At 37.6% G+C, this 16,357-nt stretch overlaps 1 protein-coding gene across 1 annotated transcript; it reads right to left on the bottom strand.

The window, feature by feature from the left end:
• Positions 1 to 6,338: 6,338 nt before the first annotated feature.
• On the bottom strand, positions 6,339 to 13,588 carry LOC141592097 (peptidyl-prolyl cis-trans isomerase FKBP62-like). The gene is made up of 12 exons (XM_074412685.1): positions 13,259 to 13,588; positions 10,783 to 10,869; positions 8,490 to 8,750; positions 8,326 to 8,400; positions 8,164 to 8,244; positions 7,887 to 8,081; positions 7,711 to 7,803; positions 7,435 to 7,610; positions 7,226 to 7,348; positions 6,989 to 7,135; positions 6,744 to 6,871; positions 6,339 to 6,664 (listed from the first exon to the last, which is right to left on the bottom strand). The coding sequence occupies exons 1-12, from the start codon at positions 13,458 to 13,460 to the stop codon at positions 6,556 to 6,558; spliced, it is 1,677 nt and encodes a 558-aa protein (XP_074268786.1). The 5' UTR covers positions 13,461 to 13,588; the 3' UTR covers positions 6,339 to 6,555.
• Positions 13,589 to 16,357: the final 2,769 nt, after the last annotated feature.

Here is a 16,357-nt window from a genome sequence, read left to right as displayed (position 1 = left end):
TGCATCTTTATTTGATTGAATCCGCTGAAGGCATCCATGAATGTTAACATTTCGTGGCCTGCAGTGGCATCCACCATTGCATCGATGTGTGGCAGGGGAAATGGATCTTTTGGGCAGGCTTTGTTTAGGTTGGTGTACTCGACACAGACCCTCCATTTGCCGTTTTTTCTTTTGGGAGACTACTACATTTGCAAGCCAGTCAGGGTACATTACTTCCCTGATCATTCCCATGTCCAGTAGCTTGTCAACTTCTTGGTTGATGATTTCATGCCTCTCTGCAGCGAATTTTCTTCTCTTTTGTTGTACAGGCTTAAATGATTTGTCAATATTCAACTTATGAGTTATAACATCAGCATCTATACCAGTCATATCAAAATGTGACCAAGCAAAAAAGGACATTTTAGTTTTGAGAAAACTGACCAGATTGGGTCTGACCGAGTCTGGTGCATCTGACCCTACAAGTTCTTTCCTGTCAGGAAATTCTGGGTCCAACATGACCTATCCTGTTTCCATCTATGATTGTGCAATATACTCTTCCCTGACAGGTGACTTTAATTGCTATGCAAGGGACTTACCTGACTTTGAGGGTTTCAAAGCCTGAGTGTAACATTCCTGAGCCGTCCTCTGTTCTCCCCTGAGGGTGGTTATCCCCCATTCGGTTAGTATCTTCACACATTGATGGTATGTTGATGGGATTGCTTTGACATTGTGGATCCATGGTCTGCCCAGGATTACATTATATGAGGATAGGCAATCCATTACTCCAAATCTTTCATATGAAGCCACGCCTTCCACATAGGCTGATTTCTCCCAGGGTGTTCTTTGTTTCTCCGCTAAATCCAACCAGGACGCTGGATTTCTTGATGATCTTTCCTTCATCTATCTTCATAGCTTTAAGGACGTCAAGCATCACCAGATTGATTGAACTGCCTCCGTCTATCAGGATTCTTGATACCTTAGTTGTGGCAATTTGCATGGTGATTACCAAGCTATCATGGTGTAGATCCGATACTCCCTGCAGGTCCGAGTCATCAAAAGTGATAGCAGGCAATGACTTGGACCTTGAAGGGGGCTGCAGTCTGGATTCCCTGGATATTCTTTTGGCAGCTGAGATGGTCAGACCACAGATTTCTGATCCTCCATTTATGAACTTTACTTCATAGATGGGGGGAGGAGGAGGAGGATCTCTGTCGTTCCCTGGATCTCTCTTGTTTTGTCCTTCATCTTTGTTCTTTGACTGCTGGATTAAGTCCTTCAAAAAGCCTTTCTTTAGGAGATATGCCACCTGTTTCCTGAGTTGGATGCATTCTTCTGTGGTGTGCCCGATGTCCTGATGGAAGTCACACCATCTTGTTGGGTCTTTCCTGGGGTTGTCTGATTTCTTGGGCCACCTGACTGTATCTCCCAGGCTTTCCAGGCGTTTGATTAATCCTGCAGTATTAATAGAGAAGTTATATTCAGGAATAGTTGGAAGGCTAGAAAGGTTACCTTTGTGCTCTTGTGCCATGTTGACTTCAGATCGTTCAGGCCTGGAATAGGGTGCTGATCTGAGGTTGCCTCCTTTCTGGTAGGAGCTTTTCCTGTTAGTGTGTCCATAGCCTTGCTTTCCTCCGGATGAGTTCGTCCTGAAGTTGAGATCTTCCTCCAATCTGACATGCTCTAAGGCGATGGATTGAACAGTGGCAAAGGTTGGGCATGCTTTCTTGGTCAAGTCTGCATAGATGTCACTGTCAAGCAGGACTCCTTGCCTGAAGGCTTCTACCGCTGTTTCTTCATCACACCTGGGAATGGCCACCTTCTCTTTGACAAATCTTGCCAGGAATTCTTTGAGAGTTTCTTCAGGAAGTTGTTTTACCCTGAACAGGTTACTAGGTCTCTTGGCCATATCTCTGCTGCTTGCGAATTGTTGATTGAAGGCATTGATCAATTCTGCAAAATTCTTGATGCTTCCATTTGGGAGATTAATGAACCATTGTAATGCTGCTCCGGTCAGGGTTGTACCAAAGCCTTTACACATGCAGACCTGCCCGAGTTCACTTTGGGTATTGAGGCGGCTAGCATCTTCGCTTGAATATAGCAACGTGATTTTGTGAATCCGAGGTTCCATCATAAGTTCTCATGGATGGGACGGTGAATTTTTTTGGGAGGTCAATCTTTGCAATTTCATCTGCAAAGGGTGAGTCGACAAAGTCACACTCAATTTCTACTTGACCACGAGTCCGGTACTCCGGGTATATTTTCTATTTTGTTGTGGAGTTTTTGAATTTCTGAAGCATAGCCATCATTATTCTTTGCTTGATCTTGTTTGTTTCATCATTGGAAATGATTGGGGTACCGGATAATGTATCCTTCTCCGGGGTTCCAAAATTGGAGAAATCAATGTTTTTGATAATGGATGAAAATGGGGTTCCTGGTTCGAATCTGGTCTTGGAGCCTGAAGCCTGATTTTCCAATTTTTTCCTCAGGCTAGACTCAGATTCCTTGACCTATTGATTTACTGCTTACCTGGCCGCTTCTCCGGATTGTCTTCAATTCCTTGATCTTGGCCAGGGCAGCGGCTAGTTGTTGTTCTGGGGTTAGTTCTACCATTTTTGTGTGTAAATGGAAAATGGAAAATGATAAAGGGAATTTTATTGATTGAAGAACTAGATGTCCCACGGTGGGCGCCAATTATTTTAGCAGGATTTTCCCTGAATGGGTCCGACTTGATTAAAGAATAATATGGGTATCTAGCTCTATAAGTTTGGAATATTATAAATGAATAACAAGGAAAGACTTATGTATAAAGAATAATGTTTATATTATTTAGATAAGCTGAATACAAATTTGTTTTAGTAATTGGATGCTCGTAAAATAATGAAAAATAAATAGTGAAGTAGTTCAACACTGATGAATAATGATTGAATTTACAAATGTCAGTTTACAATATTTATAGTCATAGACATGAACGTTGATCGTCAACGTTCTTCTCTTTTGTCGGGGTTGTTGCCGGATTAATAGGGCACATTCCCTATTAATTCGGTTGACTCGCTCTTCTTTGATTGCTTCTTAGCCTTTTCCCCTCTTGCACGTCTAGGTTCATGGATGATATAGTCTCATAATTAGACTTGGTCTTCCTTGAGAATAGGACACGGTTATTGACTTATACAACTGCATTTCTTGTTCATCTTCTTAATCCACCGCTTTAATACTCTGCCAGGCTATTCTCATCGACCATCGGGCTTCTCTTCCAGGATTTAGTAGCCTGCTTGCTATAATATTCTTCAACAGCTAAATAGTAGTTAGATTTGTCCGGTCTCTGGATGCCTTAGTCAGCCTAGTTGGGTCAGGCCAGGTAAGAGTCAGGCCAGGCTAAACTGGGCCTAACAATATTACATACAAAATTTAAACATTATACTCCACATTATACAATAAACATATGAAAACAATATATAAATATTGTCAATAAGTAATCCATCTCGAATGGGGTCCTTATCACTCCAACCTAAACCAGTCAATGTATCGTTTCAAGTCACTAGCAAACACACTTGTAATTTATTAATGAGAAAAAAATTCGGCGACAATTCCCTTGATTCTCCAAATACACATCTATGTAGAATAACTAATTACTCCACATATACATGTATTCGGAGAACATTAAAGAGATCGCCACCAAACTCATTCCTCATTAATAAATCACAAGTACGTGTTTACTACCTAAATGACTTGAAACGTGCAAAAAGACAATCTAAAATGGGGACTATTCAAGAATTACTCCTAATGAGTAATTCTTGAACGGGTACTAAGTCAACATCAAATCAAACAACAACACAATCAAGTACTAAATTAATTAAGTCAATCAATAGCACAATTCAACCACATAATAAAGATTTCTATCCTAAAGTCCGTAGCATAATTTGAACTAAAATTAGTAAATTTAAAAGGTAACTGGTAAGAGGAGGTTACCTAATCAAGTAAAAGCAAAAATGAAAAGAAAACAAGAAGCAACAGCTACACGACGGTGGTGCCTAGCAACATTGTGACAACCCCGAAAAGAGAAAAGAAAAACAAAAAAAAACAAGGTTATTCAACCTCAATTCATCAATAACATGAATTATCAAACTAAATTTATCAAAATCAAGTCCTAAAGAAAATTCCACTTAGCTAATAGCTAATTTCTCTTAATCCAAAAGACGGTTCCACTTAGCTAATTCCATTAATGCAAAAGACGGTTTCACTTAGCTTAATATTAATAATAATACGACGATTTCACCTAACTTAGTAATAATAATAATAATAATAATAATAATAATAATAATAATAATAATAATAATAATAATAATAATAATAATAATAATAATAATAATAATAATAATAATAATAATAATAATAATAATAATAATAATAATAATAATAATAATAATAATAATAATAATAATAATTAAGACGGTTTCACTTAGCTTAATACTAATGATAATGAGACGGTTTCACTTAGCTACCCACACCAAACACCACCCCACGACCCACCCCACCCACGCCCACCACGGCCCACCCACGGCCGAACCGCCACCCACCGGACCACCCCCACCCATAACCCTAAACCAAGACAAAAACCCCCTTAATCATTCCCTTTTAATTCAAACACAAATTAAACTAAATCTAACTACAAATTAAACTAAATCTAACTACAAATTAATCTAACATACTAACTACATTTAAATCTAACCAACTAACCACAAATTAATCAAACTAACTACAAATTAATCTAACAAATTAAACTAATTAAACTGAAATTAAACAAAAAAAACTAACCTAATTAAAGAGGGTGGAAGTGGCGGTGGAAATGGCGGTGGAAGTGGCGGTGGAAGTGTAGTTGTGTCGTTCGTCGCTCGTCGTGGGTGTCGTCGCTGTTTCGCCTTTTTTTTTTTTTATTTCGAAAGAGTAAAGTAGGAGAGAGGGGGGTCTGATTTGTATAAAAAAATTGGCGATCGAAATCGATTTGGCGATCAAATTGATCGCCAAATTGGCGACTACCCCTAAATCAGTCGCCAAATTTAAAATGTCGGTCGCCAAGTTTGATTCCCTTTTTAAAAAAGTCAGTCGCCAATCGACTGATTTCAGTCGCCAATTTGGCGACTAATGCTATCAGTCGCCAAATTTCGGTCGCTTGTTTTAGTTTTTCTTGTAGTGCCTGTATTTGTTATTTCTGATTCCGAATCACTTATGTGAAATTACAATTGAAGCGCCAATTATGTTATGTTGCATTTTAGTTGATCATGATACGATTTTCTTGGGAGTTTCGTTAAATGATGTGTAGGGAGTATAATTTCAAGTCTAATTAAGAGTAACATGACTCCAAAGGAAGATCATTTAGCGAATTCTCGAAAACTTACTATTGTGCAGGAAAGTTCAATAGCAACAAACATACCATATACCTTAGTATAATTCTCTCATGAACTGCTTTTTTCGGATGATTCTAGAACAACTTTATTGAGCTTAACTGATTCATGAACTATGTTTCTGACAGGCGAATGCAATGACTGGACTCACTGGACGCTTAATGTATGGGCTTTTGCAGTTTTCTTTATCTTCGAGATTCAATGGTCAATTACCATGATTTTATAATGCTACATTTGAGCATGGTTTTCTGCCTCTTTACTGTTTTGTGGTGCGTGTAGGCTTTCGTTTGTTGTCCGCTATCTTGTCAGGTGCCTATTATTGATGGTTTCGGAGTGGATAATCTCATGTTTTCTTCCCTTCAGGGTTTTCTGAGGTGTGAGTTGTGACGACCTGCTGTGATCAGTCTGCTAATAGCCGGTGAATGTGGACATTGACGACATAGTATCATCATAGCCACTGGCATTGTAGTAACTATAGCAAGGTCTAATAACATTGACAAGTGTAGATATCTTAGCACATCATTAGTGTTGCATGGTTTATCAAGTACTGAAAAATTCAGAAATTGCCTTGTAATAGACAAGCTATATGGAGAAATCAGTCATTTTTTCACTGTAAATGAAATCGAAATTTACAGTTAGCCTGTGTTCCTAGAACTACTACTCTCTCTATCATAATCATTTATTTACCTTTGATTACAACACACTACTCACAAAGAATAAAACGGGTAAACAAATGAATGGAACAGAGAGGGGTAGCAAATGAATTCGTAAATTTTCATGGGATGGACTAGAAATGCAAAGAAACAGCATATGGCTGATCCATCTTAAGCTCTACACACTATATACCAGAGTATTGTATTGACAATAAGTCTTGAAATCAACTATCAAGTGGCGTGAGAATATATGTTTAAATAGATACTTAAATTTCTAAATCGAGCATTATGTTTAACACAGATGAACTTGAAATCACGTAAAACAGACTGGCCAAGAAATCGAGCATTATGTTTAAATAGATTCCTAAATTTCTTCCAAGTGATACAAAAGCATTTTGGAAACAAAATCAAAATCCTTAATGTGTGGGCCATTCATCACATTCAAAGTTCCCTCAAGATTGAAATGATTCTACAATGAAATTTGCGCCATAAAATCACAAGTTGTCTTACTGAGAACATCTTGTCTAGGTGCGCAGGGCCATCTTAGAGAACATCTTGCCGTACAGTTGAGCATCCTTCCTGTTGTACTCCTTAATTTTCTCCCTTAAGGTCTTGTATTCAAGTTTCACTTCCCTGCATAAGATATAAATGATTTTTCCGGTCTCACATAAAAAATTACGAAGCCGCCTCCAATGAAGTTTGAAGACGATACCTGTTATCAGGATCAATCTCCAAGGCCTTTTTAATGTCAAGCTCTGCTAACTCCAGATCTGCTAAGTGTATATATGCCTGTGCTCTTCTGTAGAGTGCTTTAACATTCACACTATCCAACTCCAATACCTACATATCCAACAATTGACCATCAAACTAAAAAATATTTCATTTTTTACAAACTAGACAAGAAACCACCTCTATGGCTCTATATTATCCTTTGGTGCATAGTAGCGAAAGATTTACCTTGGTGCATAGTTTCTCTGCCGCCTTATAGTCCTTCAACTTCAGCTTACAGGCTGCATTGTTCAAATTGCAAGATACCTTCAAAGTCTTGCATTGCTTCTTCTCGTCATCACTGAAGGAGGTGTCATATTCGATGTATTTAACAGCCTGCATGTCAAGGAGCTCAGAATTAAAGGAGGTTTTAAAAACAAAACGACATAAAAACAAAACTCAAACATACCAAATGGATGCCTTTACCTTTTCGTATCTCTTTGAGGCTCTCACGTATTTACCAGCCTTGAACAACACATTTCCTTCTTCCTTCTTCTTGCCAGCTGCTTCTATTTTCTCTGGAGTACTCATATCCCATGATTCCTTATCCTGAAATCAGAAAATCACAAGTCTTAACAAAATGACTAAAGAACTCATGTTTGTAAAACATGTACAAAAAAAGACGGATAACTGACCTTCTCGAATGAAACCAATTCTATTTCATAAGTCACTGAAGAGCTGGGAGGAACAACAGCCAAATCCTGCTTTGACTCTGATGAGCCGAAAGCATATTCGGGAGCAATTGTCACAAGCGCAACTTCACCCTTCTTCATAGTCACCACAGCTCTATCAAGCCCATCAATTACTTGTTCTGCACAGAAAATGAATTTCAAGCAATCAGAAAACTAAGTTTATGCGAGGCAGGGAAGGGGAGTAACTAACAAAATAAGAGGACGTCAAGCCGACAGTACCTTCATCTGTCTTGAATTCAAAAGGCTCTTCTCCATCTTCATGACCCTTCTTGAAAAATACAGTTCCATCTTGAAGCTTTCCAATCAATTTCACTGTCAGGAAACCTCATGTCAGACAATACACAACCAACAAGCAATTTTATCAGGGGAAAAAAAGTCTGGGCCCTGGGGCTCACATTTCACTACGGCTCCCTCGTTAGGACGTTCATATCCCTCTCCTTCCTTGAGTATCTTTTTAACAACCTTCTTATCATCAGTAACATTAGACACTGTCTTCCAAGATACCAGCTCAAGAGTGATCTCAAGTGTCGCATTTGGAGGAACAGCACTTGCATCACCAGAGGCTGGTTTGCCCTGCTCTCCAAACCCGTCTGCAATGGATAATAGACAGTAAGCGTTGAGGTATATCATGAGCTTTCTAGAAAGAAAGCAATTTATTTCAAAGAAGCTTACATTGTGGCTTCACAGATAGAAGCACCTTTTCCCCCTTCTTCATAGTCTTCACAGCCGTTGACAAAGCAGGGCAAAAGTGACCTGAAGCAACACAGCATCAATGTCAACATCTGTAAATATACTCTTGTAAGTGGCCTATCAAAATCTCACAGATAGACATACCATCACTCACGGTGAACTCCACACCATCTGACTTTCCGACCAAGGTTCCATCTTCTAGATGAGCTTCATATTTTACTGCAGTCATCATGAATAGCAAAATCAGTTCATTGTAGATTGACACTAACCAGAGTAATCACCCAACGTAAAGAACTAGGTAGCAATACCAAACACTTCATCTGCATCTTTTGGATTCTCCCACTTCTCTCCTTCACGAAGAATCTTCTTAAAGATTCCACCGTCCTTGCATATGTCCTTCACACTAACCCAAGACAGCAACTCGACATCAAATTGTAGGGTAGCATTTGCTGGGATAGTAGGAGGCGAACCAGCTTCCCCATAGGCGAGCTCAGCAGGGATGGTGAAAACAGCATTCTCACCCTTCTTCATAGTCTTGATACCTATATCCCATCCTTTGATGACTTGACCTATCGATCAACACACAATAAAAATATTAGGCAATACGTTAACACAGAAATTCTCTTACTTGTTATTAGGCAACACATTAATACTAGGAAACAAACAAAAAATAACCCAGAAGTTATTAGAAATAAACCGAAAATACCTAGAAGTTATTAGCACTTGACAATGTAAAACAAATTAATAGCTACATATTACACCTTCAAATAATCCTCAAACTAATCAGAGGCTACTGCTACAGTACCACCAATAAGAATCTCGGTGAATCTCACACAAGAAACAATTATTATTTCAACTCTCTATTGAATACCGCCAAATACTATGTGCCATGCAATGAAGCCGGGATAAAAATCCAAATACTGGCAGGGAAAGATCTTGATGCTCAGATAACATCAAAATAGTGCCGCATTATCCCCGTCACATGCAGATATTACTGGAGCTTAGTACAAAATGGAGAGGCCAGGTTACTCCCAAAGGATCGGATATTGCAAATTTATGACGGTGACCTATATACAACATAAACATAGAGCAAACGCACCCCAGATTTTGAAGTGAAAAGAAAATTCTAACAAAACAGCAGTATCCTCGTCTTCATGAACAAAATAAAATAATTGGTGAATATACTTCAAATAAATGGGCCACAAGCTGTCCAACTTGCAAATATCAAATTAACAACTCCAGTGCTCCAAAAGAAGACCAAGGGAAAACGACTCAAGTAGACAAGGGAAATGGGACAATTGAGTTGGATTTTGGTCCGATCAGGGTCATATCGGGTCTGCTACCCATCCCGTTCTGGGTTGGGCTGCGCCAATTTCGAGTGCGCCAATCAGGTCTGGTCACTTCGTGTTAGGTCATTTACAAGAATGGGTCACTTTGAGTCGGGGGGTATTTTGAGGCCGTGGTTAAAACGCTTTAACTGATAATAATTCGACTAATAAAAAGAGTGTTGCAAAATTACTTAACTACCAAGGAATGTTATAAACAATGGACCACTTGTTTTAATATGTATAATATCAAGTACTCTATGACTTGAAATAAATCGTCAGTCATTTCGGACCACTTCGGATCATTTCGGATAGGACCAATTGCGAGATGGGTGGTGTTGGGTAGTTCTGGGTTGGGTAATTTTGTTGGGTCAACACTGGGCCAGTTCGTGTCGAGTCAATTCGAGTATTGGGTCATATTCAGGTTATGCAGTTTTGGGTCTTGCATTTGCTTTATCAGGTCTAATTTTAAATAATCAAATCAGTAAAAAACAATTTATTAGTCAACTTTGGCTTTCAATTAATTCATTACTTGATGAAGCTACGACGTAACAATGCTCGTTTAAGGAAGATGGCAAGCTCTCAACTACATCATCTGCCAAAGGTAAAAGGCAGACATCTCCTCATAAACCAACTTGCTTGGATACATATTTACCCATTGCATCATTATTCCTTTCCACGACATCAGGAAATTATTCATCAATCAGTTACTCACCTAACATGCTCATCACAAAACGGTGAACAATGACCCATTCGTGAGAGTTCATCAGATAAAAGTAGTTTATCAACTGATGCACGATATTAACGATAACGTTAAGATTCAGCTGATTCACTCCCATTTACCATTTCAATTATAAGATTAACCAAATTTGCAAATCAAAATTGCCATACTAACAATCTAACTCAAACAGGTTTTTAATTTTGAAGTACACGAAAGCATCAAAGAACTCAATCGAAGTTCAATCACCCTAATCATCAAAATGCATAGGAGCATGCAAGACTAACAGCATACAATCAAACAGAATTTGTCAATTGAAGAACAACTACTCTCAGCGAGAGTTTTCCTCCTATACTTTTCTCTTCAGTTGGAACAAATTAATATTAAGAGCTTCAATGACATTAGCTATGAGATACCACATATTCGACTTTGCAACCAACAAAAACAAGTAATCAATAATTAATACATATACATTTCAATAAAATAGACAGTCATTTCAGTAAAAAATAAAAACAGATCATTAAAGAACAGATTATTAAAGAAAGAGTAAGAAAGAACCTTGGCCTAGAGTGAACTTGAAAGGATCTCCTCTATCGCGGCTCGAATCAAACTTTGTTCCATCCAACAATGTTCCCGTGTAATGCACTATCCACAAATTGTAACAAAGTTAGCTAAAATTAGAAAACCTAATCAACCAAAAAGATTAACCATTGACTTCGTCACCATTAACTTACATAAATTATTTTAAAGAAATAAGTAACTAAGCAAAAATCCTTCAACTTCGTCACCATTAATTTGCAAAAATGCTAATATTTGAAAGAAATAATAAAACCATTGCACTCATTCCTCGTCCTATCTTCAATCTCTAACAAGAAATAACTCGCGAAAATTGAACTTTGATAACTCCATTTTACCCCTCATAAAGCAATACTTAGGACCCCTTTTTGTTCCCCCTTTGGCTAGTTTAGTATGTCGCTTTGACCTATTTTAGCTTGATCCGTGTCACTCCTACCTTGCCTTGCTTATACGAGTTTTCGAGCTATTTTACTAGCTTTTGTTGACCTTCTTGTAGGTATCTTGCTTGGGAGCTCTTGCGGGACGGAGTTGGAACAGGATTTGCTTGAAGAAAGGAAGCAACTAGGAGGAATTACAGCCGAGGGGCATAACTTTACCTCAACCGGGCACAATCCTACCCGACCGGGCACAATTACACCCGGACGGGTACTTCTCACCCGTTTAGCGTTTTTAGCATGTTTTGACATTTTACCCGACCGGGTAAAATTATGCCTGGAGCAGGCATAATTATGCCCGGACTAGACATAATTATGCCCCTCGGCTGCAGTTTTTGTTTCCTCTTGTATTTCCACCTACCTTTTTGTACTTAATATAAATAGTCAATTTTCCAGAAAATTAGGGATCTAATCCTAGTTTTGAGAAGAAATTTGTAAGGTTTAGAGAGGAGAAACTCAAATCCTTTGTAACTTATCAATCATTCTTCATCAATCAAAGATTATTATTATTGTTCTTACCTTGTTCTTCATTATTATTCATCCTTCCATAGTTGGTATTGCTTCTTTCCTTTTTCTTTTTTCTCCTTTGTTCATCAATTGTTTTCAATAGTTGTTGTTAGATCTCTTTTAGTTAGAATTTGTTGAGACTTGTTGTTTGTTGATAGTTTAGTCAAAATCTCTCTCTCCTGTTTGTTGTTCATGCTTTTGATTGGAGTTGTTCATAGAAAGCTTGAGACTTTGATAGATTTGATAAAGCTTTGGTCTTTTTTAGTTAATTCATCTACTCTTAGCCTTATTAGTTGATTTCCATCTTCTCTTATCACCTTTGCATGCTCTATCATAAAATTCATAATATCACCATGTTTATTGTTAAAGTATCCTCCTTTATTGCTTGTCTTGCTAAATTAACCATGATTAGTGAGTAGTACTCTTGCTAGGGTGCGATTGGGCACTTACATGAGTGATTAACATGTTTGATTCCATTTAAATAGTCATTAAGGGGAAATTGGTGGGTTTACCTTAGGATTTATTTTGTTATTGTTGTAATTTGGGAATTTGGTTGATTGATGACCCTTGTCCACCAATGGGAATTGGTTAGGTCCTAAGTTGACCCCCCATTTACATCCTTTGCCTATTTGGATTGAACCCGGGAGGAAGAGCCTAAAGAGGGTGCCTTTGGGAACCGGTTTGACCTTCACCTTTGGGAAAAGGGTTGGGAAGGACGGGAATTTATCGTATGCTTAATGACTCCTAGCATTAATCGACTACCTTGGGGATGGCGCGCGTTCCTAGGGTATTAGAATATTGTGTAGGAGATTCCGAGTCATGAGCCCAGGAGGGAGTTGAGTCGGTAGGTCTAGTGTCCTATTGTGAGCCCGGGAGAGAGTCAATAGGCGAATTAGAGGCGTTTTCCCCCGCCTTGTGTACCCAAGATGACTTATTGCCGGAATTAACATGATAATCATGAATGTTTGTAGCCTGATCGTGCCCTAGTCCTTTTATATCTTGAGAAAAACATCTTTCCAATTAGTTTCTTCCTTGAATTTTGTTGTTGCTTTATTAGTTTAATTTGCTAGTCTTTTAGTGTAGCTTACCTAGTCTATTTGCCAATCAATCCTTTTTCTTTGACTTAGCTAAACTTAAGAATAATAACAATTAGTAGTCTCCCAAGCTCCTCGTGTTACTAGTGCAACGCATCGTTCACTTGCGAGGTTTAGCTTGAACCATCAAACTTCATTATCGTCGCCATTAAATTGCAAAAATCAATCACTCGGCTAAATTCTGAAAAACCTAACGAATTAAACAATGGAGCTTTAACTTCGCCGCGATTAATTTGCATAAATTAATCAATCAACAAAATTCTAAACCAATTAACTAATCAAACACTGAACATTTAACTTTCATCGCGATTAATTCGCAAAATATCAATCAATCAATTAATCAATCAGCTAAACTCTATACAACAATGCATTAATAAAAAAACGAAGTAAAATAGAAAGAACTAAAAGAGTGAAGAGAAAAACCTTCAACTTCGTCGCCATTGTCAGGAGTTTCCCAGCCATCGCCGTCTTTGAGAAGTTTCTTCTTCAAGCCTTGAGTTCCGATCTCCTTCTCTTCGCCGACTTTCATCGCTGGAGAATCACCGTCGTCGAGACCGTCGAAGTCCATACCTCCGCCGCCGTTCATCATTTGTTCCTGCGCCGCCGCCATGTCGAAGTCCTCCATTTTTGGTTTAGAGAGAGAAACTGATTGCGAAAGGGAAGAATCTAAAGAGAGAAAATGTAGTAGTTGTTGGTCTAGTAGCTGATAGGTGTGAGAAGAAATCGAGGGTTTTGTATGTGTAGATAAAAGTTTCTAGATTCTTCTATTATTGGTATCAGTATTTAGCAGAGATGGCCAAATGCAGGGGTCCGCCCGACCCGTTATTCGGCCTTTTAAAGCTTCACTCGGTTACTTGAATTTATTAGGTTGACAAGGATATGTGTGAAAAATTGGGTAACTTGATTAATGAGAAGGCCCAGTGATCAAGAAAATGGATTGGACTGAGTCATTTTGGTTTGGATTGAAATCGGACCGATTTTATTTACGTAGGGTTCTTAGTCCTGATTTTTTAAAGTTTTGGGCTTGGGGTTTGGTCCTGTTCAATACCAATTGGGTTAACTGATACTCCCTTCATTCAACTCCACTTTGCAACTTTCTATTTTGCGCACTATTTACAAGCGGACATTCAACTTCAATTTTCTCTCGATATATAAGTGAAAATATATTCATGTGAGATCTTATTTGATTCGTCTTTAAGAGTACATTAAAAATATCTAACTTTTATAATTTTTGCAAATACGCAGCTAATGATATTTATCGTGTAAAAGCTGCGTTGGCAAACGTGATAAAAGAACCTTGTAAAGTGGAGTTGAATGGAGAGAGTAGTTGCTAAATAGCGGGACACATTGCTAATTATCGTAACAGCAACTCTCCTATAGAACCGTCAGTATGTGGATTATACATCTGATGTATTACAACCAATTTTATAGTTTCTGAGCATTGCAATAAAGTTTTTGAGTTTTGTTTTAAAAATTATGAGTTTTATTATAAAGTTTTTGAGTTTATTCACTTAAACATTAAACTCTAAAAAATTACAATAAAACTCAAAAACATTACATATAAATTTAGTAAAATTTGAGTTTTGTTGGGAAAAAAAATTAAAATCTAACTTATAATTTTAATAAGCTCAAAAACAAATAAAGTTTGTGGTAGTAAGCTCGAAAAATATACAATATATGCTCAAAAACAAAAAAGTTGGAGGTAGTACATCCGATGTATGTTCCTTTTTCTCATAGAACCGTCTATAGCATAGGACTGGCTCAAAAGGAGAGAAGCCCAAAGATAAAATTTAATTTAATTTATATTTTAACAACATGATGTTTTATGATAAAAACTAACATATTTAAATATATAAGTTATTAATATAAAACTTTAGGTTATCAAAATAAAATAGTTTTTTTTTTTTTGATAAAATGTAAGATTATATTATCAAAAAAGAGTAACCATACATTTGAGATAGGACCAGCCATCACCAGGCCACCTCCCAACTCAATAAACAACTCTAGCCCAAATACATAAGCCCACAGCAAAACAAAAATACATACATCAAATTAGGGAAAAAAAACAAAACGAGATAATCAAATCCCTAATTCCGACATCAAACCCAGATATCTTCATCTTCTTCGAACCAATTCACCTCACTGTCCATTTTCCTTTCTCATATACCTTCAATTCAAGTCTAGGAGACCTTGAATCCATCTCTTGTCTTTGTCTTTCACTGGGAAAATGATCGTGTTCCGCAGCCTCTTCTTCATTTCTGTTATAATCTGTCTGGCAACAATTTCGGGTCGAAGAATCCGCATCTCTACTCTGCTACGATTTCGTTGGAGCCATATACTGTAGATACAAGCATTCAAGACCGAGTTTATCAGACCTCTTCTCAGTTGGGATCCCCTTCTAGTATTCCTCCATTCCTGCATATCTTGGTAAGGAATTCTTATTCCCATCCACTTTTCAATTTCAGTAATTATTCTTCTGTTGTATTGGCATTTAAAGAACAAGTGTTCATTAACTACTTTTTTGGGGCTTTTGTTTCCATACTCTTTTAAAAACCCAAAGTTGAGTTACTGTAGCTGTAACAGTGTTTATGAGTTTTTCTACCCATTCTGCCCCTTCCTTTGTTTTTTATTACTTGCGTGCCCTTTTTCTCACCTCATCTGCACTAAACAGCTCATTCTCCCTCTTTTCCTCATCCTTCCTCTTTTCGTGTCCCACACTGTACGCATTCTCCATTTTTCAATCCTCTACTTTCTGAGGATCTTCTGCTAATTTCTTCATCTTTATATCAATGAAGGCGAAATCGCCCTTTTTGTAGGAACCCTAACCCTAACCTAGCCAAAACAATCACCATAATTCCTCTTCCTCTTTCTAAAAAGCAGTTCGAATCGACAACAATGGTGATGACGAATCCAATCAGGCTAATACGAACACGTAGCAGGTAAGTTGTCCCGTTAATTATTCTGATTTTCGTGGTATATGTTAACTATTGAGGTGGATTATTGATTTTGAGTTAATTAAATTAAAAAAATCCGAATTTATTTGTTGGGTTCAAATTGATTTTGATTTTGCTTTCGCTTGCTTGCATGCATTGATTTGGGGTTTTTGAGTTTTTTAAAATCCGTTACTGTAGCCGGCTGATTTCTGGATTTTCTGGATGCATATGTAGCCGTCTGATTTTGTCCTTGTCAAAGATGATAGAACGTGCACAGAGTATTACTTGGATTCATAGTTGCACTTTGGTATGTATCTGTTTATTCTCCCTTTTCATTTTTTTTTTTGGGTTTTAAAGGTTTGCATGTAGGGATGCTATTATTCCAATCTTAAATGTTGAGTTTTATTGATACTTATATTTCCTTTTTCAGGGATCCTACAAGAAATCACCCTAACAAAGGTAAATTATTTGTTAGTTTGTTTGTTTTGTTTCGAATTTGTGGTTTATGAATCCAATTGTCTAGGTTGTGGGTTATTAATCAAGTCGATAAATTTCTCCGAGAAGCGTTAATTTTCCAGTAATGATCGTC

The sequence above is a fragment of the Silene latifolia genome, chromosome 7, assembly GCF_048544455.1.
Source record: "Silene latifolia isolate original U9 population chromosome 7, ASM4854445v1, whole genome shotgun sequence".
In the NCBI taxonomy this organism is placed as follows: Eukaryota; Viridiplantae; Streptophyta; class Magnoliopsida; order Caryophyllales; family Caryophyllaceae; genus Silene; species Silene latifolia.
Note: the sequence above shows the minus strand (reverse complement) of the source record. Positions and strands in the feature narration are given on the sequence as shown.

Coding starts and splice junctions, on each gene's coding strand:
- LOC141592097 (XM_074412685.1), bottom strand. CDS start 13,460: ATGGAGGACTTCGACATGGCGGCGGCGCAGGAACAAATGATGAACGGC. Junction 7,804..7,886: donor CGAGGGAGCCGTAGTGAAAT/GTGAGCCCCAGG, acceptor GTTTCCTGACAG/TGAAATTGATTGGAAAGCTT. Junction 6,665..6,743: donor GAGATTGATCCTGATAACAG/GTATCGTCTTCA, acceptor TATCTTATGCAG/GGAAGTGAAACTTGAATACA.